The sequence below is a fragment of the Narcine bancroftii genome, chromosome 3 (genome assembly GCF_036971445.1).
Source record: "Narcine bancroftii isolate sNarBan1 chromosome 3, sNarBan1.hap1, whole genome shotgun sequence".
NCBI lineage: Eukaryota > Metazoa > Chordata > Chondrichthyes > Torpediniformes > Narcinidae > Narcine > Narcine bancroftii.
In genome coordinates, this window is record NC_091471.1 from 327,317,170 (window position 1) to 327,343,743 (window position 26,574).

Below are 26,574 nucleotides of genomic sequence, written 5' to 3' on the forward strand. Positions count from 1 at the left end.
CATCCGAGCTTCCCCGCACCACTCCCCTCCCTCCGAACATCCCCTTTGTTCGACTGTCCCCACACCATACCTTCCCCACCACTCCCCTCCATCCAAGTGTCCCCGCACCTCTCCCCTCCATCTGAGCATCCCCGCACCCATCAACTCCGTCTAACCGTGGGGAGGAGTCACGTGATGGAGTAGTGGCCAGTCAGGGAATTCCAGCCTTCTCCGGAAAAGTTGAAAAAAAAACGCACAAAACAAAGGTACAAGAATAAAAATTAAAACAAAGTAAAAGTAGAGGAGAGAAGAAAATGGCAGCGAAGAGAGAAAAGTCGAAAGCAACGGGAAGAAGAGAAGATGAAAGAACGTTGGAAGAAGAAGGTGAAGGCCTTACCTGTCCGAGGAGGCCTGCCGCGGAGAGAGAAGCCTGCTCCCTAAGGTCAGTGGAAGTCCCGAGCTCGGGACTACAAAAATAGCTCGCGGAACCGAGTAAAAGTGCGCAACCACGCATACGTGAGGAGTCGCGCATGCGCGAAGCGCATGAAAAAAAACACACTGATGGAAGGGGGGAACAGCTGCGGAGTCGATCTCCACAGCTGAGAGTGACAGCTGCAACACAGCAACAGGAGGAGAACATAGAAAATAACAACAACAAGAAAGAAGAGAGCAAACAGAAAACAAGGAAACAACAGATAGCCAACCCAGAGGAAGAAGAAGAAGAAGAACATAGAGAAATGGAAAAAGAAGGGAAAGGCAGGACAATGGATATATCTCTTTTTAAAGAATATATGGAATCAGTGAAAGAATGGCAATTACAAGAATTTAATGAGATAAAAAGAAGAATTAAGAGTGCAGAAGAAAAAATGAATAAAATAGAAATGGTCATATCAGAGATAGGAAAAAGAGTGGATAAGGTGGAAAAACGAGAAATAATCGTAGAAATGGAAGTAGAGGACTTAAAAGAAAAATTAGAAGAATCTAATAAAAAAGTTAAAGAGGCACATGAGCTGTTAGCTCAGAAGATAGATATAATAGAAAACTATAATAGAAGAAATAATATAAAGATAGTGGGCCTTAAGGAAGATGAAGAAGGCAAGAATATGAGAGAATTTATAATTACAGGAAGAAATGGAAATAGAGAGGGCACATAGAACTTTAGCCCCGAAACCACAACCGTAGCAAAAACCAAGATCCATTTTAGTAAAATTCTTAAGATATACAACAAGAGAAAATATATTGGAGAAAGCAATGAAGGAAATAAGAGAAGACAAAAAGCCACTGGAATACAAAGATCAAAAAATTTTTTTCTATCCAGACATAAGTTTTGAACTCCTGAAGAAGAGGAAGGAGTTCAATCCAGCAAAAATGATCCTATGGAAAAAAGGATATAAATTTATGTTAAAGTACCCAGCGGTACTTAAAATAGTTATTCCAGGGAAACAAAACAGACTATTCTCGGATCCAGAGGAAGCACGAAAATTTGCAGAACAACTACAAAACGAGCAGAGATGAAGACATGTAATGAGAGTAAAAATGACCACGAACTATATGTATGTGTGTATGTGGGTATATATATATATATATATAGATGTGTATGTATATATGTGTATACATGAGTGTATCCGTATTTAGAGGAAAATATATAGAGTATAGATAAGATTTAATAAGGGAATGAAAGGGAATAGAGGGAATAAGGAGGGAATTAAAAGAGTGACCTTTGTTATATATGAAAATTGAAATCTTTTCCGGGGGGGGCTGGGTGGGGAGGAGTTACGGTCACTGCAAAATCAGTTGACGCTTGCGAGTGAATTCTCAAATCCAAATGGAGAGGGGAGATATGGTTGCCCGACAAGGGATAAAGGGCAACTCAGGAGGGGGAGGGGAGAATGGGGTTAAAGAAGTTTTAAATAGGAGAATAAGGAAAATGTTTGATGTTTTAGAAATGTTGTCTTATAAAGTGTTCAAAACAAGAAAGCAGAAATGGATAAGAAGGAAAGGTGATGATGAGAAAACGGAAAGGGAAGATAAACAAAGTATGAAATGGCTACGTTGAGTTATATGACTTTAAATATTAACGGAATACATAACCAAATCAAAAGGAAGAAACTGCTAAATTTACTGAAAAAAGAAAAAATTGATATAGCATTTGTGCAAGAAACACATTTAACTGAAATGGAGCATAAGAAATTAAAGAGAGATTGGGTAGGACATGTAACAGCAGCATCGTATAATTCAAAAGCAAGAGGAGTAGCTATATTAATCAGTGATAATGTATCAATTAAAATAGAAGAGGAAATAATAGATCCAGCAGGGAGATATGTAATGATAAAATGTCAGATATATTCGGAGTTTTGGAATCTACTCAATGGATATTCACCTAACGAAGAATATCAAAAGTTTATGCAAGATATTTTTTTGAAGATAGCAGACACGCAAGGGAACATATTAATAGGAGGGGATTTCAACCTTAATTTGGATTCAAATATGGATAAAACTGGGAAAAAAATTAACAGAAAGAACAAAGTAACCAAATTTATAATTAAATCGATGCAAGAAATGAAACTTTTGGATATATGGAGGAAACAACACCCAAAGGAAAAGGAATATTCATATTATTCGGGTAGACATAAAACATACTCAAGAATAGACCTATTTCTGTTATCAGCTCGTATGCAAAATAGAGTAAGAAAAACAGAATATAAAGCTAGAATATTATCGGACCATTCACCCTTGATATTGACAATAGAGTTATAGGACATCCCTCCAAGAATGTATAGATGGAGATTAAACTCCATGCTACTTAAAAGGCAGGATTTTAGAGAATTCATTGAAAGACAAATTAAACTGTACTTTGAAATAAATACGGAATCAGTGAAAGATAAGTTTATACTATGGGACGCAATGAAAGCATTCATCAGAGGGCAAATAATAAGTTATGTAACCAAGATGAAGAAGGACTACAATCAGGAAACAGAGCAGTTGGAAAGGGAAATAGTAAATATAGAAAAAGAATTAGCAATGAAGGAAGACACAAGTAAAAGAAGAGAATTGGCAGATAAAAAAATAAAATATGAAACACTACAAACATATAAGGTGGAGAAGAATATAATGAAGACAAAACAGAAATATTATGAACTAGGGGAAAAAACGCACAAAATCCTAGCATGGCAGCTTAAGACAGAACAAGCTAAGAAAATGGTATTGGCATCAAGGAAAAAAGACAAACAAATCACATATAATCCAACGGAGATTAATGAAAACTTTAGAGAATTCTATGAACAATTATACCAAACTGAAAACGAAGGGAAAGAAGGCAAAATAGATGAATTTTTAACTAAAATTGAACTACCAAAATTACAAATAGAGGAACAAAATAAATTAACAGAATCATTTGAAATAGTAGAAATACAAGAGATAATAAAAAAACTACCAAATAATAAAACACCAGGAGAGGATGGATTCCCAATAAAATTCTATAAAACATTTAAAGATTTATTAATTCCTCTCCTCCTGGAAGTAATCAACCAGATTGATAAAACACAAAGCTTACCAGATTCATGCAAAACAGCAATAATTACAGTAATACCAAAGCAAGGGAAAGATCCACTCGCACCAGCGTCATATAGACCAATATCATTACTTAACACAGATTATAAGATAATAGCTAAACTATTAGCAAACAGATTAGCAGATTATGTACCTAAAATGGTAAATCTAGACCAAACTGGATTTATTAAAAAAAGACGGACGACAGACAATATTTGTAAATTTATTAACTTAATTCATGCAGTAGAAGGGAGTAAAGCGCCAACGGTAGCAGTTGCTTTAGATGCAGAGAAGGCCTTTGACAGAGTAGAATGGAATTATTTATTCAAAGTATTGCAAAAATTCAGTTTACCAGAGAAGTATATTAATTGGATTAAAGCATTATATAAGGGGCCATTGGCGAAAGTGACAGTAAATGGATATATATCAAAGCAATTTAATTTAAGCAGATCAACAAGGCAGGGATGCCCACTATCACCCTTATTGTTCGCGTTAGCTACAGAACCACTAGCAGAATTGATAAGAACAGAAAATAAAAGGGATAAAAATAAAAGACAAGGAATATAAAATCAGTTTATTTGCAGATGATGTTATAGTATACTTAACAGAACCAAAACTATCAATAAAAGCATTATATAAGAAATTGAAGGAATATGGAGAAGTGTTGGGTTACAAGATTAACGTAAATAAAAGTGAAGCAATGCCAATGAATAATGCGGATTTCTCAAAATTTAAGAAGGAATCACCATTCAGATGGCAAATGCAAGCAATAAGATACCTAGGTATACAAATAAATAAAAACCTCAGCCATCTATATAAACTCAATTATTATCCACTAATGAAAAAATTACAGGGCGATTTAGAGCATTGGAAAGATTTACCACTAACACTAATAGGAAGGATAAACTGTATTAAAATGAACATTTTCCCAAGGATACTATACCTATTTCAGGCATTGCCAATACACTTGACAGAGAAATTCTTCAAGGAGTTAAAGAAAATAATAAGGAAATTTTTATGGAAAGGGGGAAACCGAGGATAGCACTAGATAAATTAACAGAATGGTATAAACAAGGAGGCTTACAACTGCCAAACTTTAAAAATTATTATAGAGCCGCACAATTAAGATACCTATCAGATTTTTATCAAACAAGGGAAAAGCCAGATTGGACTAGATTAGAACTAGATAAAATAGGGGGAAAGATACCTGAACTCATATTATATAAATGGGATGAAAAATTGGTACAACGTAGGAGTTCTCCAGTATTACATCATCTGCTCAATATTTGGAAGAAGATTCACGTAGAAAGGAATAAAACAAATTACCAATTACCAAAACTAATACTGACGCAAAATCAGTTACTCCCTTTTACAATAGATAACCTTTCCTTTAGAGAATGGGAGATAAAAAGGGATCAAAATAGTAGAAAATTGTTTTTCAGGAAATAGATTATTATCCTTTGAACAAATGAAGGATAAATATAATATAACTCAAGATACAGTGTTGGCATTTTACCAACTGAGATCCTACTTGAAGGACAAATTAGGAAGCAGTCTGAGGTTACCAGAGGGAAGTAACTTTGAATATGTGATTACAGATACAATGATAATCAAAAATTTATAACAAATATGTATATTAAACTGCAAGAAAAGGAGAATGAGGAAACAAATGGTAAAACTAAACAAAAATAGGAACAAGATTTAAATATAAAGATAAAGAAGGAAACATGGGAGAAGTTATGCTCTGGAACGATGAGAAATACAATAAATACGAGGTTACGTATGATACAATATAACTGGATACACAGGCTATACATTACACCTCAAAAGTTAAATAAATGGGACCCAACAGTATCTGACAGATGTTTTCGTTGTAAAAAAGAAATGGGAACAACAATTTATGCAATCTGGGCATGTGAGAAAGTAGAAAAATTTTGGGAAGATCTAAACCAGATATTAAATAAAATTACAGAAAACAATATACCAAAAAACCCAGAGATCTTCCTCCTAAGTAACATAAAAAACAAAGAATTTGGACTTGATTTGGATGGTGCACAAAAAAGATTTGTTAAGATAGCTTTAACTGTAGAAAAAAAATGTATTATGTCAAACTGGAAATTAGAAGATAATTTGAGAATACAACAATGGTATATAGAAATGAATAAATGTATTCTATTAGAAAAAATAACATCTAATTTAAGAAATAATATTGAAATATTTGAACAAATATGGGAGCCATACATGAAACACAATAGAGAAAACCTACCGGGGACATCTACCACCTAAAATAACGAAAGGAGAAGGAAATGAAAAGAATTGACTCAGCGGAATTTCTTGTTTATTTTTATTGAATGACAACATTGCTTGACTGGTTTAATGTATCTTAGAATCACGTTGCTCTCCATTGCAGGCAAAATCTTCGCTAGGATTCTACTAAATAGAATAATACCTAGTGTCGCCGAGAATATTCTCCCAGAATCACAGTGCGGCTTTCGCGCAAACAGAGGAACTACTGACATGGTCTTTACCCTCAGACAGCTCCAAGAAAAGTGCAGAGAACAAAACAAAGGACTCTACATCACCTTTGTTGACCTCACCAAAGCCTTCGACACCGTGAGCAGGAAAGGGCTTTGGCAAATACTAGAGCGCATCGGATGTCCCCCAAAGTTCCTCAACATGATTATCCAACTGCACGAAAACCAACAAGGTCGGGTCAGATACAGCAATGAGCTCTCTGAACCCTTCTCCATTAACAATGGCGTGAAGCAAGGCTGTGTTCTCGCACCAACCCTCTTTTCAATCTTCTTCAGCATGATGCTGAACCAAGCCATGAAAGACCCCAACAATGAAGACGCTGTTTACATCCGGTAACGCATGGATGGCAGTCTCTTCAATCTGAGGCGCCTGCAAGCTCACACCAAGACACAAGAGCAACTTGTCCGTGAACTACTCTTTGCAGACGATGCCACTTTAGTTGCCCATTCAGAGCCAGCTCTTCAGCGCTTGACGTCCTGCTTTGCGGAAACAGCCAAAATGTTTGGCCTGGAAGTCAGCCTGAAGGAAACTGAGGTCCTCCATCAGCCAGCTCCCCACCATGACTACCAGCCCCCCCACATCTCCATCGGGCACACAAAACTCAAAACGGTCAACCAGTTTACCTATCTCGGCTGCACCCTTTCATCAGATGCAAGGATCGACAATGAGATAGACAACAGACTCGCCAAGGCAAATAGCGCCTTTGGAAGACTACACAAGAGTCTGGAAAAACAACCAACTGAAAAACCTCACAAAGATAAGCGTATACAGAGCCGTTGTCATACCCACACTCCTGTTCGGCTCCGAATCATGGGTCCTCTACCGGCACCACCTACGGCTCCTAGAACGCTTCCACCAGCGTTGTCTCCGCTCCATCCTCAACATCCATTGGAGCGCTTTCATCCCTAACGTCGAAGTACTCGAGATGGCAGAGGTCGACAGCATCGAGTCCACGCTGCTGAAGATCCAGCTGCGCTGGATGGGTCACGTCTCCAGAATGGAGGACCATCGCCTTCCCAAGATCGTGTTATATGGCGAGCTCTCCACTGGCCACCGTGACAGAGGTGCACCAAAGGAAAGGTACAAGGACTGCCTAAAGAAATCTCTTGGTGCCTGCCACATTGACCACCGCCAGTGGGCTGATATCGCCTCAAACCGTGCATCTTGGCGCCTCACAGTTTGGCGGGCAGCAACCTCCTTTGAAGAAGACCGCAGAGCCCACCTCACTGACAAAAGGCAAAGGAGGAAAAACCCAACACCCAACCCCAACCAACCAATTTTCCCCTGCAACCTGTCTGCCTGTCCCGCATCGGACTTGTCAGCCACAAACGAGCCTGCAGCTGACGTGGACTTTTTACCCCCTCCATAAATCTTCGTCCGCGAAGCCAAGCCAAAGAGAAAAGAGATTTTGTACTTTAAATGAATGGGGGGGGGGGGGAGGTAGGGAGGGTGGGATGGAAGGAGGGAGAGAAAATGACACTGTATATATTTGAAAAGGAAAATGTATGTATCTTGGTCAATGTGGTTTATGGTGTGAAAAATAAAAAATTTAAAAAAAACTCCGTCTAACCGTCCCTGCACCCCAATGTTCCCCTCACACCCCTTCCCTCCATCCAAACTTCCCCTCCATTCTTCCACCCCACCCTTCCCTCCTGTCCTCCTGTTCCCCCTCCCACTCCTCACACACCACCCCCCCTCCCCACCAGCAGATCCATGGAAAACACATCTAATTGCTGGAGGAACTGAGCCAGTCTCGCAGTGACAGAGAGACACTAGATGGGGGATCCACGCTATTGCGGTGAACGGAGCCATGAGGGTCAACAAAGTGATCTCCCAGTCTCTCCAAAATAGAGAGCCAGTGGCCACCCATTCCTTCTATCTTCGTCACCCCCCCCCCCCAACTCTGTCTCTCCCTCCCCTGTACATAGACATGTCAAATTCTCACCTCTCCTCTTATCATATCCCATTCACACCTGGTGTTGGTCTGGATTCCTCCTCCCAACCAGTACTCTCTATATTCTGAGATTTCCTGCTTCTGGCTTATTCTGCTTATTCCTTGAGGAAGGTGTTACGACTTAGACCCACAGCAAAAGAAATTCACCAAGACGATAATTTTTATATTACTAACATCTTAGTTAACTCTAAACTTAACCCCACTACGCGCAAATGTGTTGATGGGTTACCCAAACCATTACAGCTATGGCACAATTCTGGAAGTCAAATTCAAAGTTCAGTGTTTAGAAATCTCGTGTTGAAACTCATAACTTTTAAAACTGTTGTTCAGAAGTAATTATGTCATTGAGACACCAACTTCTCAAAAACTCACAAATTCTTGCTTTCAATTAACGTTTCTTCGTACAGATAGTTTGTCACATCATTTCCCCCCTTTCTTGTGTAGGGGAGGGGGCTCCGTCCGGTGCTTTCACAAACCCAGATGAGGGTTAAACGAAAGGACTATTAAAATGGTCGTGGTCCAAATGCAAGCGTGATCTTGCTTTCTTTACCCAGAGAGGGGTTAGACACAAGTGGCTATTACAATAGCCACAGCGAATCATTGTTTCTCCCTGGCAAGGAGAACACAACAGTCATGTCCATCTCACAGAATGTCACTGCATGTTCTGGCTTCAGATCAATCTGGTTGATGATACTCAAGCTGCTTTTTGAAATATCTTAAGGCTGGCTTGAGCATGAGTCATTATGACAAATGGCCTGTTTGACCAGTTCTTTCTGAGTAAACATCCCATTATTTCGGCATTGAACAATAATCGAACTGAACAATAATCAAGCTTCTTTTAGAGCTCTGAAGTAACACGCAGGCTGTCTTTTTGAGCAGACATTCATTGTTTCGGGCTTTCAATGGAACAATAAGGCTTTTCTGGGTCTGAATTTAGGTGCCTTGGCGTCTACTTCACAATGATATCTTTCCCCCATGTCCAACCCTCCCCCCCAACCCCCGAGCGAAATTTATATAAAAAAGTAGATGAAAAAAAAGAAAACAGGAGCATTTAACAAAGGGCTCAGGCCTGAAACATCGGCAATACGGTTATGCATCGTTTAACCATAGAACCTTACAGTACAGAAAAACAGGCTATTCGACTCTTCTGGTCTGCGCTGACCTGCAGGTCCCACTGATCTGCTCTCATTCCAAAACCCTCTAGACCTCTCCCTTTGATATATCGATCCAATTTATTTTTCAGACTTAATCAGCCTTCACATCAAATGGCAGCTTGTTCGACACACCTGCCCCTCTCTGAGTGAAAACCCTTCCCCTCATACCTCTCCCCTTTCAGCCTCTCCTATTGATCTCCCCCAATCTCAGCGGAAAATCCTACTCATGTCCACTCTGTCTAAATCAGTGGTTCTCCACCTTTGTCTTTCCACTTTAAGTAATCCCAATGCCATTAGTGCTCTGTGATCAGTAGGGGATTGCTTAAGGTGGGATGTGAGTGGGAAGGGATGGTTGAGAATCACTGCTCTAGACCCAATTGTTACGGAAATATTTTGCTTGAGAAAAATTGTCATTGACCCATTTCCTTTGGAGTTCTGAAACTGTGCTCATCATGAGTTTGATTAAAACAGTGGTTTTCAAACCTTTTCTTTCCACCCACCTCCCACCTTAAGCACTGATGGCATAGGGGGATACTTAAAGTGGGAGGTGAGTGGAAAGAGAAAGGTTGAGATCCCCTGTCCTAACCGGTTTAACCTCTCCCGGTAACTCAAACTCCTAAAGATCTGGCAACAAATCTTCTCTGCACGATGAAACAGGATGTGATGCTGTGGACCCACCCTTCACAAAGCTTTAACACTCCAGACACACGCGATATGCAAGAAGACTGGATGCTGCTGCCTCTACAAGTCGAAGTAGCCACTGTCGTATGGTAAACTTTTTATCCAGTACAGTACATGCATAAGCCAGTAACATAGACTTTATTATGACTAGCAAGACACGTGTATGTACTGTACCACATTGATTCAAGGTGACGGTGACAGACCCAGTGTGAACCTGTCTGCAGCGGCTATCCTGGACCACAGTTTCTGCAAGAACCACGTACAAATTTAATGGAGGAAAGGGCACGCCGGCCTGCAGGGAGTCGTGTGCGTGTGGCTCATGAAACACGTCGACCAGGAGTGGATCCAAGTGGCTGGTGCCAGAGCTGAGGAACTCCCCTGACGGAGGTATGGAGATTCAGACATGGCTGAGTGGAGGAAGCCTGTTGAAGGCTGTGCGAGCAGGTGGCTTTAGAATGCAGATAAGGGGCATGAGTTTTTCTTATGTTCTGAAACAATACCTTATTCAACCTTGACCTTGTAAGGGGTGTAACTCATCTTCCAAGTAGAATAATGATGCAATCTTTTACTCCAATATTCAAGGGTATAAAAGTTGATGCACCCACTTTGTTGGGCAGAGACCCCCCAGAGACTGCTTTCGAGGCTGAAAGCAGGAAGGGTCCTCTCAGGTTAACCTGCTGTCCAACAAAGGAGTTAACTGTACCAGTTCTGCGCGCTGCGTTCTTTGGCACAGGAAACAGCATTTTCGACCCAAGAGTCAGACGTTGCTCAGAACGGACGTTATGCAGCATGTCTACCCGCTGCCAGCGAGTTTCCTCCAGCGTTTCTCGGATCTGGGGACACGGCAGGTGTGAGGCCAGGCGAGAGTGGGGTGTGGGGCATTTGGACGGATCTGTGGACCTCAACCCCCCACCCCCCCAACACCGCTGGATGTGGGCAGGGGACGCGTGGTTCATAGGAGGGTGTCAGCGAGGGCCTCACCGATGCTCGAGTTACGGCTGCTCCGAGGTTTGGCACAGGTGACGTCGGGGAAGAAGGTCCGAAGTTGGGAGTACAGGAGGGTGACGTCCTTCCCACGGAAGATCTGCGGAGGGAGGGGAGAGGGATAGAGGAAAAGCACATTAGAGTCAGGGTGAGGGATAAGGAAAACGGCACCTCAGGGCTGGGTTGCAGTGGTGGGGGGGGGGAGCCATTGCCCTGAGCAACAGAGGGGCGGTGAGGAGGGAGCTCTATGCTATGGGAGGGGTGGTGAAGAGGGAGCACTGCACTGTGGGAGGGGTGATGAGGAGGGAGCTCCGTGCTGCAGGAGGGGTGATGAGGAGGGGTGATGAGGAGGGAGCTCCGTGCTGTGGGATGGGTGATGAGGAGGGAGCTCCATGCTGTGGGAGGGGTGATGAGGAGGGGTGATGAGGAGGGAGCTCTGTGCTGTGGGATGGGTGATGAGGAGGGAGCTCCATGCTGTGGGAGGGGCAGTGAGGAGGGAGCTCTGCCCTGCGGGAGGGGTGGTGAGGTGGGAGCTCTTCACTGCGGGAGGGGGCAGTGAGGAGAGTGCTCCTCACTGCAAGAGGGGCAGTGAGGAGGAAGCTCCGCACTGTGGGAGGGGCAGTGAGGAGGAAGCTCTGTACTTTGGGAGGGGCAATGAGGAGGAAGCTCCGCACTGTGGGAGGGGCAGTGAGGAGGAAGCTCCGCACTGTGGGAGGGGCAGTGAGAAGGGAGCTCCTTGCTTTGGGTGGGGCAGTGAGGAGGGAGCTCCGCACCGCGGGAGGGAGCTCGGCGCCATGAAAGGGGTGGTGAGGGAGCTCGGCGCTGTGAGAGAGGCGGTGAGGAGGGAGCTCGGCGCTGTGAGAGGGGCGGGGAGGAGGGAGGCGCTATGAGAGAAGCAGTGAGGAGGGAGCTCGGCGCTGTGGGAGGGGCGGTGAGGTGGGAGCTTGGCACCGTGGGAGGGTGGGATCTGATGTACATATACCTTTGCAACAAAGGTCCCTCCTGGTTTCAACACATAGGTGGTGATGTTCAGAGCCTAGAAGTGAGAAATAGGAGACGGTAACAATTTGCCCTCCATTCCCCAAATCAACATACCTACTGGATACCCCCATTGATCATTTATTTCGCCACAATGTTTCCAATCTAAAAAGACAGCTTGCAATTTTCAAGTCAAGTTTTCATCGTCTGAATGTACAAGTCCAACCCAATGAAACAGTTTTCTCCAGTCCTCAGGGCAAAACACGCATACACGCACCCAGACATAACATCGACACAGACAAATAGTACATATGTAGCATAAGTATTTCATTTCTGAAAATAAATCAATATGGTTTTGTACAAATAAGAGTTTCAGATGGTCAGTGTGAGCCGTTCATTTGGTCGATCAGCATTCTCACTGCCCGTGGGAAGAAGCTGCTCCTCAGCCTGGTGGTGCTGGCTCTGATACTCCTGGATCTCTTCCCCGATGGGAGCAGCTGTGTATGGGGTGGAAGGTGAGAGATAATAGATTATAGGAAGTAAAGTTAGTATGAATGAAATAAAGAATAATAGACTAGACTAGAGGAAGTTAAGTAAATGCTGAGTAGGGATGAATTCTGATAAGAGTGTGAGGAAGGGTTACACAAGTATAATAGAAAAAAGGTCTTGTAGTGATAAAAAGAATTAGCAAGTTCTGCATATAGAATTAAGTAACTCCTGGGGGTTGAGATGTTTGAATAAGAACAAAGGCAGATTCATGAATAAGGACAATGACATGATGGGACCCAGACAGGATACCCCATGGTCTTTTAAGTTTACAGAAACTGCACGTAGGCAGACAGAATTACCAAATGCCAAACCAATCCAGGAGGCAGAAGAATGTTAAGGGGGGAGGGGGTATCTCTACACTGAAATGAACTGTATAAAAGTTGGGTGAGCCCCAGTGTGTGTGTGTATTCCCAGGGTAAGGGGAAGCACCCAACTTTGCATTGTTGTACAATAAATGTTCTTTGTTCTCAATTTTTGTCTCGAGCGAAATCTGTGAAAGTACTTGTTTCTCACAAATGGGGGCTTGTCCGGGATCCCACTCCCTCCACTGACAGAGTGCCCGACAATGAGGGTAGGTGCACCCTGGCTGATTCAGCTGGACTCCTGGATGAAGGGTGACTGGTCAGTGGACGAAGCGAGTGATATCCGAGAAGAGGCATTGAGAACAAACGACGGGAGGACATTAAGGAAGCGCGCTAGGAATAGCTACTGGATCCCGGTAAGAGGAATTTATTTACCTGCTAGTATGGGAGGAGTAAGTAGCAAGGGAAACAGTCTTGGAGAAGGACGGGAAGATCAGATACCTAAACATAGTCTGTTAGGGTTAATGTTATCTGATTAGGGTGCGGAGAAAACCCGCATTGCTATCAGGAATGGGTTAAGAATCCGATAAAAGGGAGTTCGGTATATTGGCCAAAGTTCGGATCCGACGAGGACTGGATGTGTCAGGCATTGAACATCTGGCTCTACCAAAATCAAGGAAGTAATACCGAGAGCAGAAAATATGCAGCCTGTTGGCTCAGTGGATCGTTTGATCAAATGATTTTGAGCGAAAAGGAATGCAAGAACAAGAAGGATGAGGAACCTTCTGCCCCTGAAATACATGGAATGTGTTACATTCCCTTCCTCCACCTTATGTTCCCCCTGTGCCGGCTCCTATCTTCCCCCTCTCACCGACACTTTACCCTTTTTCACCTTCCCCTCTTCCTCCACAGTTAGAGAAAGAAAAAGAAAGTAGGGGTGGTATGATGACCCGCTCACAGAGTACAAGATTACCGTCTCAATTGACACGAGAGGGAGGAGACTTTGGTTATGAGGGTCATTCAGAAAATCATAGAGGAGGGGATAAGCCAGAAATTAACTGGATGAGACCATTACGAGAGGTTCCCTTGGGAGGGGATGTGGGGAGTCTCGGGTTTGTAAATGTGCCTCTGACCAGTACGGAGGTGCGCAATTTTAAGAAGGAAATGACCTCTCTGATAGAAGACCCTCAGGGATGTGCAGAACAATTAGATCAATTTTTGGGACCTAATATATATACCTGGGATGAATTAATGTCTACCTTTAAAACTCTGTTTACTTTGGATGAGCGTGGAATGATTCGCCAGGCAGGGATTAGAGTCTGGGATAGGGAACACCAAGGGGGACCAGAGGCAATACCTGGAGAAGCTAAATTTCCCCTAGCGAACCCAAATTGGGATAAGACTACTAATGATGGTCGCACACGAATCGATGAGTACAGGGTTAATCTAATAAAAGGAATGAAGGAGTCTGTTCCAAAAGGACAGAAATTTAAGAAGGCATTTGAGGTTCCCCAAGGTCCCGAGAACCCCTCTGCATTTCTGAATAGATTGTGTGCGGCCATACAGCAATATGGGAGGTTGGATATAGGATCCCCAGCAGGTGAACAGTTGGTATTGACAGGCTTTGTTACTAATTCAGCCCCAGATATCAGGAAGAAATTACAAAAGACAGAATTGGCATGAACAGGTAATAACCCAGCTTTTACAGATCGCACAAAGGGCATATGTCCAGAGGTCTGAAGATCAACAGAAACGAAAGGCTAAGATTTGGATGCAGGCAGTCAAGGAAGTTGTGGAGGGACAGCAGGGAAATGTTAGGAGCTGTGTGCCAGCTCCTGGACGTTGGGAGGAGCGCCAGGGGTGGGGAAGTAGAGACCAGAGCAGAGGCAGGAGTAGAGGAGAATTCCGGGGACGACGACCATCCCCGGGACCCTGTGGAGACCCTGGTAGAAATTGGGAAACAGGAGCATTAGTTTGCTATTATTGTAAAAAGGAGGGACACTTTAAGAGGGAATGCCCAATGTGAGCCAGGGAGACGCGATCTTATGCATTGATGGAGGCAGATTATGAATAGGGGGGTCACGGTTCTCAGTCAATACACACCGTGGGGCTGCACGGAGAACCATTGGTAAATTTAAGCATAGGACGCCACAGTGACAAGATGACTTTTCTAGTAGATTCTGGAGCAGCCCGGTCTAGTATTTTACAACCACCCAAGGGTGTTAAGATAGAGGGGACAGTGATGATTTCGGGAGTGGGAGGAAGAGATTTTACGGTCCCTATACTAAAGAATGTAAGGATACAAATGGGAGAAAAGATAATAACAGAGGATATTTTACTAGTTCCCCAAGCTGGAGTTTGCCTGTTGGGGCGAGATTTACAAGACCAATTGGCTATCGGTGCCAGACCACAGGGATCAGGTATCGGGGTTCCATTTTATGTACTAACAGAGGAGGATCGGGAACTAATAAATCCTAGAGTATGGGCAAAAAGAGGCAATAGAGGAGGGTTAGATGTTCCTCCCCTGCAAGTTACTTTAAAAGACCCTGACCAAGTAATTAGACGAAAACAGTATCCAATTCCTATGGCTGGCCGAAAGGGGCTGCAGCCAGTAATTGACCAATTGGTGAAAGATGGTATACTCGAACCTTGTATGTCACCTTTTAATACCCCAATTTTACCTGTCCAAAAACCAGACGGTACCTATCGATTAGTGCAGGATTTGAGGGAGTTAAACAAAATAATTCTCACCCGTTATCCGGTCGTACCTAACCCCTATACGATAATGGGTAAAATTGATCCACGTAGTAAGGGGTTTAGTGTAATTGATGCCTTCTGGACCTGTCCATTGGCAATAGACAGTAGGGACATGTTTGCATTTGAGTGGGAGAATCCTTTTACAGGTCGGAAAAATCAATACCGGTGGATGGTCCTTCCCCAGGGTTTTACAGAATCCCCAAATTTGTTTGGCCAAGTTTTAGAACAGGTACTAGATGAGGCCCCTCGGAGAGAGAATTATCAATTAATACAATATGTTGATGATTTATTAATCATGGGAAAAACGTATGATGTGGTTAAACAATACACTGTTGAATTTCTGAATTTCCTAGGGAACAAGGGTCTTAGAGTGAGCGAATCAAAGTTACAATTTGTTCAACCTGAAGTTAAATACTTAGGTCATCTGGTTAGTCAAGGAATTAGGAAGATAAGTCCAGAGAGAACACGTGGTATTCTGCAGATCCCGCCTCCAAAGAGTCCTCAAGAACTTAGGAAATTCCTTGGTTTAGTGGGATACTGTAGAATTTGGATTGAGAATTATTTTAGCCTGGTCAAATTTCTTTATGATAAACTTGCGACTCTAGGGGGTGAAACTGTTGTCTGGACGGAGGAGGAGATTAAGGATTTTACCTTGGTGAAACAGCGTCTTATTAGTGCCCCAGTTCTGGCTTTACCCGACCTAAATAAGCCATTTGACCTATATACCAATGCGAAAGGCGGTGTGGCCATGGGAGTATTAACGCAAGAGAGGGCAGGCTTTAGGCAACCAGTTGCCTTTCTGTCAAAAATTTTAGATCCTGTTTGTCGTGGTTGGCCAGAATGTGTGCAAGCAATTGCAGCCACTGCTATTTTAGTCAAAGAAGGACGAAAAATTACGTTTGGTGCCCCGATGTTAGTTCACACCCCTCACACAGTCCGCACCATTCTCTTACAATGTGCCGGGAGGTGGCTTACTGATTCTAGAATTTTAAAGTATGAAGCAATTCTCATGGATAGGGATGATTTGACACTGATTATAAACAAAGAACAGAATCCAGCCGCCTTCTTGGTTTCTCCAGATTCTGATTCTGTCCTCAATGATTTAGAGCATGTTTGTTTAGAAGTGATAGATTTACAGACAAAAATTAGAGACGATTTAAGCGATGAACCTTTACGGGAGGGTGAAAGATGGTTTATTGATGGATCTTCCCGTTACATTGACGACATTTGTTATAGCGGGTATAGTATAGTGGATGGAAATGAAGGAGTTGTGATTGAAATCGGTCGTCTTCCCGGTCATTGGGCGGCACAATCCTGTGAACTATATGCCCTCTGTAGAGCTCCAGGGTTTAGAGGGAAAGGTGCGCACAATCTATACCGACTCAAAGTATGCTTTTGGTGTAGTGCACACCTTTGGAAAGATTTGGAAAGAGCGGGATTGATAACTGGGAAAGGACAAAAGTTGATCCATGAAAACTTCAATCCTTAGATGCTCTTAGGATAGCTGAGGAGATAGCTGTAGTTCATGTATGGGGCCATCAACTTATTGACAGTCCTGAAGCACAGGGGAACAGACGGGCAGATGAAGCTGCCAAACAGGCTGCACTCACAGAAAAAAATAGACATGCAGCTGTTAGTCCCCACCCCACATGAGGTTCAAAAGACTCCCATCTTTTCACAGGAAGAGGAGGTTTATATTAAAGACCAGGGAATGCGTCAAACTGCCAATGGGTTGTGGTGAACGGAAGAGGGACGCCAAGTACTGAACAAAGCCTTGGCTCGTCAGATTATTGATCAGCTCCACCAGCAGACACATTGGGGAACACAGGCACTTGTTGATGCTTTTGTACGGTCCTTTAATTCCTCGGGAATATACACCATGCCCAATCTGTCAGCGAGTGAATAAAAAAGTCATGCGCCTGGTAATGCCTGGCGGTCGCGATATAGCCGTACGCCCGTTTCAACGACTACAGATTGACTTCACAGAATTACCTAAGATAGGAGTTTATAAATACCTCCTGGTGATGGTGGATCATTTTACTCGATGGGTTGAGGCTTTCCCGACCCCTAATGATCGTGCTAGCACCGTTATCCGGATATTATTAGAGTCTGTTATCCTGCGCTATGGCATTATTCAAACCATTGACTCAGATCGAGGTACACATTTTACCTCTCAGGTACTCCAGGGTGTGTGTAAAATCCTGGGAATAGATTGGCAGTCACATACCCCATGGCACCCCAGAGTTCAGGCTGTGTTGAATGGATGAATCAGACCCTGAAAAATCAACTCACTCGACTTCATGAAGAAACTGGCCTCTCCTGGATTAAATGCTTACCCTTAGCTTTAATTAGGACTTGCACAGCTCCTCGTAAGGACCTTGCTGTCTCACCATATGAAATGATGTTTGGTCTTCCTTACATGGGATTCCACACTGATACCCCTATCCCTGAGGCTAATGACCAGTACATATCTAAATATTTACAGGGACTTTCTACTTCTCTGTATGACTTACGACAGGAGGGTTTATTAGCTCAAAACCCACCCCTGGACTATCCTATTCATTCTGTTAAACCTGGTGATTGGATATATGTAAAAGCGTGGCAAGACCATAAACTAAAACTGATATGGGACGGCCCTTATTGTGTACTTCTGATTACAGACACTGCAGTGCGGACAAAAGAAAAGGGGTGGACTCACATACAACGCATTAAACAAGCTTACCCACAAACTAAAGACGTTGATAATATACCCTCCACCTGGCGTGCAGTCTCGCATCATTCTGGTCTGAAAGTTACGCTACGCTGGGAAAAAGTGCTGTAATGTTATTTTTATTATTTGCTGTGTTGTTTTTCTGCTGGTTCCCAATTTTTGGAAAACCACCCAATTGTACACAATGTATCAAGTCCTCCTGGAATAGGGGCAGCAGAGGTGAAAATTACTTTGAGGAATGGACAAGTTTACCTTTAGAATGCAGACAGGGCACAGGTATAGACTCTATTCATAGTGGGGTACCTTATTTAGTATGGTTTAATTTAGGATCCCAACATGGACCAGGAAAACAGACCTGCCCTAGGGGAGTGGATTGGGTTGGCGTCCTGGCCTCTAAGATATTAAAGAGATGAGTGCTAAAAATATGGTACAAAGAAGATGGTGGGAAAATGATAGGCAGAAGATTAGTCAGGGCTATACCTGGAGTAGGGATGAAGTGGGTATAAATGCTAATGCTCGCAGACAAGCTGCTACTCACAGGTTAGGTAACAATAAACGCTCCCCCCCAACTTGGCATCTTGTAAATCATCCTTTGGGTCACGAATACATTCGGAAGGCTAAAGGCAATCACTATAAGGGAGATTCGAGTTGTAAACGGCTCAAGCTGCTCCAGAATACCACAGCTGTTTGGCATTTAAACCGTTTAACCAGGCTCCAGGCAGTTTTGAAGATCATCACCAAACAAACAGCGATGGCCTTGGATTTATTGGCTGAAGAACAACGACAGATACGAGCTACAGTTTATCAAAACCGCCTGGCTCTCGATTACTTGTTAGCTGCTGAGGGCAGCGTTTGTAGAAGATCAATTGATGACAATGATCAGGCAGTTAGACAGAAAAATTCTTCAAAGAGTTAAAGAAAATAATAAGGAGATTTTTATGGAGAGGGGGGAAACCGAGGATAGCACTAGACAAATTAACAGAATGGTATAATCAAGGAGGCTTACAATTGCCAAACTTCAAAAATTATTATAGAGCCGCACAATTAAGGTACCTATCAGATTTTTATCAAACAAGGGAAAAACCAGACTGGACGAGACTAGAATTAGATAAAATAGGGGAAAAGATACCTGAACACATATTATATAAATGGGACGAAAAATTGGTACAACATAGAACTTCTCCAGTATTACACCATCTCCTCAATATATGGAAGAAGATTCATGTAGAAAGAAATAAAATAAATTACCAAATACCAAAACTAATATTGACGCAAAATAAGCTACTCCCTTTTACAATAGACAACCTTGCCTTTAGAAAATGGGAAAAAAAAGGGATTAAAAGAATAGAAAATTGTTTTTCAGGAAGTAGATTCTTATCCTTTGAACAAATGAGAGATAAGTACAATATAACGGGAGATACAGCGCTGGCATATTACCAACTGAGATCCTACTTGAAAGATAAATTAGGAAGCAACTTGAGTTTACCAGAGGGAAGTAACCTTGAATATGTGATTACAGATACAATGTTAATCAAAAGATTTATAAAAAATATGTATATTAAACTGCAAGAAAAGGAAAATGAGGAAACAAATGGTAAAACTAAACAAAAATGGGAACAAGATTTAAATATAAAGATAAAAAAGGAAACATGGGAGAAGTTATGCTCTGGAACGATGAGAAATACAATAAATACGAGGCTGCGTATGATACAATATAATTGGTTACACAGACTATACATTACACCGCAAAAGTTAAATAAATGGGACCCAACAGTATCTGATAGATGTTTTCGATGTAAAAAAGAAAGGGGAACAACAATTCATGCAATCTGGACATGTGAGAGAGTAGAAAAATTTTGGGATGATCTCAATCAGATATTAAATAAAATAACAGAAAACAATATACCAAAGAATCCAGAGATCTTTCTCCTAAGTAACATAAAAAATAAAGAATTTGGAATTGACTTGGAGGATGCACAAAAAAGATTTGTTAAGATAGCCCTAGCTGTAGCAAAAAAATGTATTATGTCAACCTGGAAATTGGAAGATAATTTGAAAATACAACAATGGTATATAGAAATGAATAAATGTATTCCATTAGAAAAAATAACATATAGTTTAAGAAACAATATTGAAATATTCGAACAAGTATGGGAGCCTTACATTAAATACAATAGCGAAAACCTACCGGGAACAAACATTACCTAAGTTGATGGAAGGAGAAGAGAAGAAAAGAATGGACTCAGTAGAATTTCTGGTGTATTTTTGTTGAATGACAACATTGTCTAACTGAATTAATGCAACCTAGATTGTATAACTAAAATGGATGAGAGGGGGGGGGGATGGGGGGGTGGCTTGGGAGGAGGGAGGGGGGAGGGAGAAAAAGTCACTGTAAATGTGTGGAAAAGAAAAAGTGTATATCATGGCTATTGTGATTTATGGTGTGAAAAATAAAAAATTTAAAAAAAAAAAATAAAAAAAATGATCAGGCAGTTGAATTTTTTACTGGTGACTGCAGGTGGATACACACAGCCCTTATAGCAGTTGGACTCATTACTTTAGCCATCATGAAACTTCCCTGCCTAATGACTTGTGTGCAGTGTTTAATTCAATGGACCCTTCGTCAGATCACTACAACCCAAAGGATGTATGTTTCCCAAACTCCCTCTGGTGATGCTGAGATTGCAGTTCGTTTGCTGACTCGCTGGGAAAAAGACCAAGCTTCCAGTTGAGAATTTACTAAGCGTAGCTAAAGAAAAAGTGGGGATTGTGAGAGATAATAGATTATAGGAAGTAAAGTTAATATGAATGAAATAAAGAATAATAGACTAGACTAGAGGAAGTTAAGTAAGTGCTGAGTAGGGATGAATTCCGATAAGAGTGTGAGGAAGGGTTACACAAGTATAATAGAAGAAAGGTCTTGTAGTGATAAAAAGAATTAGCAAGTTCTGCATATAGAATTAAGTAACTCCTGGGGGTTGAGATGTTTGAATAAGAACAAAGGCAGATTCATGAATAAGGACAATGACATAATGGGACCCAGACAGGATACCCCATGGTCTTTTAAGTTTACAGAAACTGCACTAGGCAGACAGAATTACCAAATGCCAAACCAATCCAGGAGGCAGAAGAATGTTAAGGGGGGGGGGTTATCTCTACACTGAAATGAACTGTATAAAAGTTGGGTGAGCCCCAGTATGTGTGTGTATTCCCATGGTAAGGGGAAGCACCCAACTTTGCACTGTTGTACAATAAATGTTCTTTGTTCTCAATTTTTGTCTCGAGCGAAATCTGTGAAGGTACTTGTTTCTCACAAAGGGGTCCTCAATGATTTTTCACGCTGTCTTCAGATCACGTCGGTGGGAGGGGGGAGGGAGACTCCAGTGATCCTCTCTTCCCTTCTTACGGTCCTGTGGATGGACCTCTGAATCATTTCTCTGCAGTGACCGTCCCCACATCGTGATGCAGCCAGCCAGGATGCTCTCAGTAGAGCTCCTGCAGAAGGTTGATGTGGCGGTGGCTGGTAGCTTTGCCTGCTTCAGTCTTCTCAGGAAGTGCATTGGCCCCTTCCTGACAAGTTTTTTAAAAATTAAAAAAAAATTTTCACACTATGAACCTTATCAATCAAAATACATGACCAGCCAGACGCTCTCCATGGTCCACCTGCTGAAGTTTACGAGTCTTTGGTACCGATTCTCCTCAGACACCTCACAAAGTCTAACTGCTGGCGAGCCTTCTTTTTGATTGCATCAACATGGAGGCTCCAGGACAGATCCTTCCACGTACAACATAAGTGTCCCCAACACCGATCACTGTGGAGCACTGCTAGCGACTGGCGGCCAACCAGGATATGATCCCTGTATTCTAACCAGTGCTCTACCTGTCCCAGTATGTTTCCTGATAGACTGTGATAAATTTATGTGGCCACTCTCCTCTTGATGGACCTGCAGGGAGCTGGGTTTATCATCGGGAAAGATGAGAGGGGGGGTTTGAAATGGTCTCTCTGACCGCTGCCTCTCAGGACAGACTTCCAGTTGGATTAAGGAGCGTTGTGCGCCAGGCTGCTGTTCATTGATGTCAGCTTGGCATTTAATACGATTGTTCCCCAAAGGCTGGTAAAGAAGGTGTTCTCGCTGGGAATCAGCACCCCTCTCTGTCACTGGATCCTGGACTTCCTAACGGGAAAGCCACGGTCTGTCCAGGATGGTAGCAGAATATCGAGACCGTCACACTGTGTAGTGGCGCACCTTGGGGACGTGTGCTCAGCTCACTCCAGTTCGCGCGATGACCCACAACGGCGTCACCAGATCCAACTCCAACAAAGTCATCAGGTTTGTCGGTGACATGACAGTCAACAACAGTGAGGAGTCGAGCAGCAGAGAAGAGGTGGAGAACCTCATGAAATGGTGCAAGAGCGACAACCTGAGTCTCAATGTAGACAGGACAAAGGAGATGGTTGTGGTCTTCAAAGGACCAGGAACGACCAGCCTCCTCTACACATCAACCACTCTAGTGGAGAGAGGGGTGAGCACCAAGTTCCTTAACGAGTGACTTATCGTGGACACTCAACTTGTCAGTATTGTAACTTGGCCCCCAAGGTGCGCCACTACACAGTGTGACGGTCTCGATATTCTGCTACCATCCTGGACAGACCGTGGCTTTCCCGTTAGGAAGTCCAGGATCCAGTGACAGAGAGGGGTGCTGATTCCCAGCGAGAACACCTTCTTCACCAGCCTTTGGGGAACAATCGTATTAAATGCCAAGCTGACATCAATGAACAGCAGCCTGGCGCACAACGCTCCTTAATCCAACTGGAAGTCTGTCCTGAGAGGCAGCGGTCAGAGAGACCATTTCAAACCCCCCCTCTCATCTTTCCCGATGATAAACCCAGCTCCCTGCAGGTCCATCAAGAGGAGAGTGGCCACATAAATTTATCACAGTCTATCAGGAAACATACTGGGACAGGTAGAGCACTGGTTAGAATACAGGGATCATATCCTGGTTGGCCGCCAGTCGCTAGCAGTGCTCCACAGTGATCGGTGTTGGGGACACTTATGTTGTACGTGGAAGGATCTGTCCTGGAGCCTCCATGTTGATGCAATCAAAAAGAAGGCTCGCCAGCAGTTAGACTTTGTGAGGTGTCTGAGGAGAATCGGTACCAAAGAATCGTAAACTTCAGCAGGTGGACCATGGAGAGCGTTCTGGCTGGTTGCATCACTGCCTGGTAATGGAGGTGCCAACTCTCAGGACAAGAATAATCTCCAGAGGCCTGCGACATCATGGGCCCCAGACTTCACTCCATCGAGAATAAAAGCAGCCTCTGTCCTCAAGGACCCCACCCAGGCCATGCCCTCTTCACTCTTAACATCAGGGAATAGGTACAAGAGTCTATTCTTCCCCACTGCCATCAGGTTCCTGAATCATCAATGAACCACAGACATGGCCTGACTTTTTGTGCACTGTTATTTTTACAGTAATGTTGTAAGATGGTTATAATATGAACGTTTGCTCTGTGACACTGCCACAAAACCCTGAATTTCATGACTTGTTCATGACAATAAATCCTGAATCTGAAGATTTGAGATTACGTCTTTGTGGCAAAGTTTCCAGATGAGATGAACGTCGGTGTTGAGGAAATGGGGGGGCTACAGAAGGACTTGGACGGATGAGGAGAGTGGGTAGATGAACCAGTGTCAGAAAGTTGTTCGGTCGTGCACTTGGGTAGAAGAAATAAATGGGCAGACAATTTTCTAAATGGGAAGAAAATTGAAAATTCCCGGATGCAAAGGGAGCTGGGAGTCCTCAGGCAAGACAGCCTGAAGGTCAACTCACAGGTAGAGCCGGGGGCGAAGAAGGCAAACGCGATGCTGGAGTTCATTTCAAGAGGAATCGAATCCAAGAGCAGGGATGTGATGTTGAGGGTTTATGAGGGCTTGGTGAGGCCTCACATGGAGCATCATGAGTGGTTTTGGGCTCCTCGTTTGGAGAAAGGATGTGCTGACTTTTGAGAAGGTTCAGAGGAGGTTCACTCCGGGAATGAAAGGGTTATCGTACGGGGAACATTTGACGGCTCTTGGCCTAAACTCTTTGGAATTTAGGAGAATGAGGAGGGGGATCTCATTGAAATATTTTGAACGTTGAAAGGCGTGGACAGAGTAGATGCAAAAAGGTTATTTCCCAATGGAGGGAGAGTCAGGATTGAAGGGCGTCCACTTAGAACAGAGACGCGGAGGAATTTCTTCAGCCAGAGGGTGGTGAATTTGTGGCCACGGGCAATTGTGGAGTCCAGGTCATTGGGTATATTTAAGGCAGTGGTTATTGATTAGCCAGGGCATCAAAGGTTATGGGGAGAAGCTTTAGCCATGGGGCTGAATGGGAGAATGGGTCAGATCATGATTGAATGGCAGGAGAGACTCGATGGGCTGAATGGCTTTTTTCTGCTCCTCTGTCTCAAGGACAATTAAAGGTCCGGGGTCCGACTCACCGCCAATAGAAGTTGAGCCTGGATGTACTCATCAACATCGTGAAGACCAGTTACTGCAACAGAAAAACATCGTTTCAGGTCAGGCAACAACTCACCATCCCGTCACACACTCCCCGAGGGGTGGGACACAGAGCAAAGCTCCCTCCGCACCGTCCCGTCACACCCTCCCGGGGGGGTGGGACACAGAGCAAAACTCCCTCCATCACAAACTCCCCGTGGGTCAGACACAGAGTGAAACTCCCTCAACACCGTCCCATCACACACTCCCCAGGGGGTGGGACACAAAGCAAAGCTCCCTCCACACCATCCCGTCATACACTCCCCAGGGAGTTGGACACAGAGCAAGACTCCCTCCACACCATTCCATCACACACAACTCAGGGGGTGGGACACAGAGCAAAGCTCGCTCCGCACCATCTCGTCACACACTTCCCGGGGGAAGTGACAGAGCAAAGTTCCTTCGGCACCATCCCATCACACACTCCCTTGGTGCGGGGGTGTTGGACACAGAGTAAAGATCCTTCTGCTCCGTCACACACTTCCCGGGGTTTTCGGACACAGGACAAAGCTCCCTTTGCACCGTCCCGTCGCACACTCCCCGGGGGGCCAGACACAGAGGGAAGCTCCCTCCGCTCCATCCTTCCCAGAGCAGGGAGCACCCAGTTTAAGGACTCCCATGTGGCCAAGTGATGGAACAGCTTGGGCTGCACCCTCCCCTCTCCCTGGGCTGGGGACAAACCCTGCCGAGGCCGGGGGGAGGGTGATAGAGCCAGAAACCTACCGTCCGGGGCTCCGTCACACACCACCAGGTCCGCAGCCTCTCCCTCGAAATGCCCGATAATCTCCTGAACTGTCGAGACCTGCCGAGGAAAAGCAAACCTGCCATTTATTCCCCCAACAGAACCCACGGCGCAGCAGCAAATGTAGTTATTTTTAAGATATTTTTACAAAACTAAGATCTTTTTGAGGGACAAATTGGGACCATCTATGATCCTGGCCAGGCGGAGTGACATGGAGATTCTAGTCATTCGAAGGGGGAACGTGAGAAAGTTCAACTCTACAATGTATTTCCTATTCCTTCAGTGAAGATTGGGCTTACACAGGTCGAGGGAAAGGTGGGAGATGGACTTGGGGGCAACAGTACAGGAGCGGTGCTGGTCAGATATGTGTCGGGACAGCGTGCCAAGACCACGTCAGTCCAAACCAGAAATCTTGGAAACATGCTCTAGGCTTGGCGCAGTGATCAGAACCTTTATCCACTCAACCTGTTCTGCGTAAAGGTGAGGTCCTTCTGGGAGGACCTTGAGGGAATAAAAACTGGCAGAGGTGGATTTTCCATAGGATCCGGAATTGCACCTTCTGGGGAACATTAGGGACGCAAGTGTTGAACTGCTCGAGAACCAAATCCAGTTTGCAAAGGTCAGCAGGTCCTGACTCCCCACAATGGAACAGGGAAATGCAGAATTCTCCTGGAAAATTTAAGAAGGAGATACAGCCCATTCATCAGATAGTGGTGACCCTATCTGCAGATATACCTCCCGCCCCACCCCCCACCCCCCCAAGTTCGAGTACTGAACAATCCGTCCCAGCAGAAAACGATGGGGATCAGTGAAGTAGGACGTGGAACAGACAACTTGCTCTGTTAATCATTATTTTAATTCCCCTATCTTTAGTTCCTGATCACCTCGGTTGTTTTTCCCCTAGGTTTCTGTAGGGGTCTGTATCAGGGAAAGGGGGAGGAGGGTGGGAAGGGAGTAAGTGAGAGGATAAAAGTGGACTCTGTTTGTCGTACTGGTGTTGGAAGCGATTGTGTTGTGTGTTTGAATTTGTAACGATGTTGGAGATAGGGGATTTACTGGGGCGCAGCGCTAAATTTTAGGGTGTCAGAGCTCACCAGGCACAGGTGACAAGGAGGTGCCTGCAGTGACTCTGTGAGGTGCCCAGAGCTGCCCCACGAG

The 26,574-nt window shown here is 43.9% G+C and overlaps 1 protein-coding gene across 4 annotated transcripts in view; it reads right to left on the reverse strand.

Annotated features, from left to right (window-relative positions):
• The window catches only part of ftsj1 (FtsJ RNA 2'-O-methyltransferase 1), a 41,446-nt gene that overhangs the window by 4,688 nt on the left and 10,184 nt on the right, over window positions 1-26,574 (reverse strand). For all 4 annotated transcript variants that reach the window (XM_069929165.1, XM_069929166.1, XM_069929164.1 and 1 more), the window contains exons 5-8: window positions 25,398-25,476; window positions 24,617-24,669; window positions 11,819-11,872; window positions 10,834-10,936 (exon numbers count right to left, since the gene is read on the reverse strand). In XM_069929165.1, coding sequence (XP_069785266.1) covers window positions 10,834-10,936; window positions 11,819-11,872; window positions 24,617-24,669; window positions 25,398-25,476 — 289 coding nt within the window. The remainder of the gene's footprint in view (window positions 1-10,833; window positions 10,937-11,818; window positions 11,873-24,616; window positions 24,670-25,397; window positions 25,477-26,574) is intronic.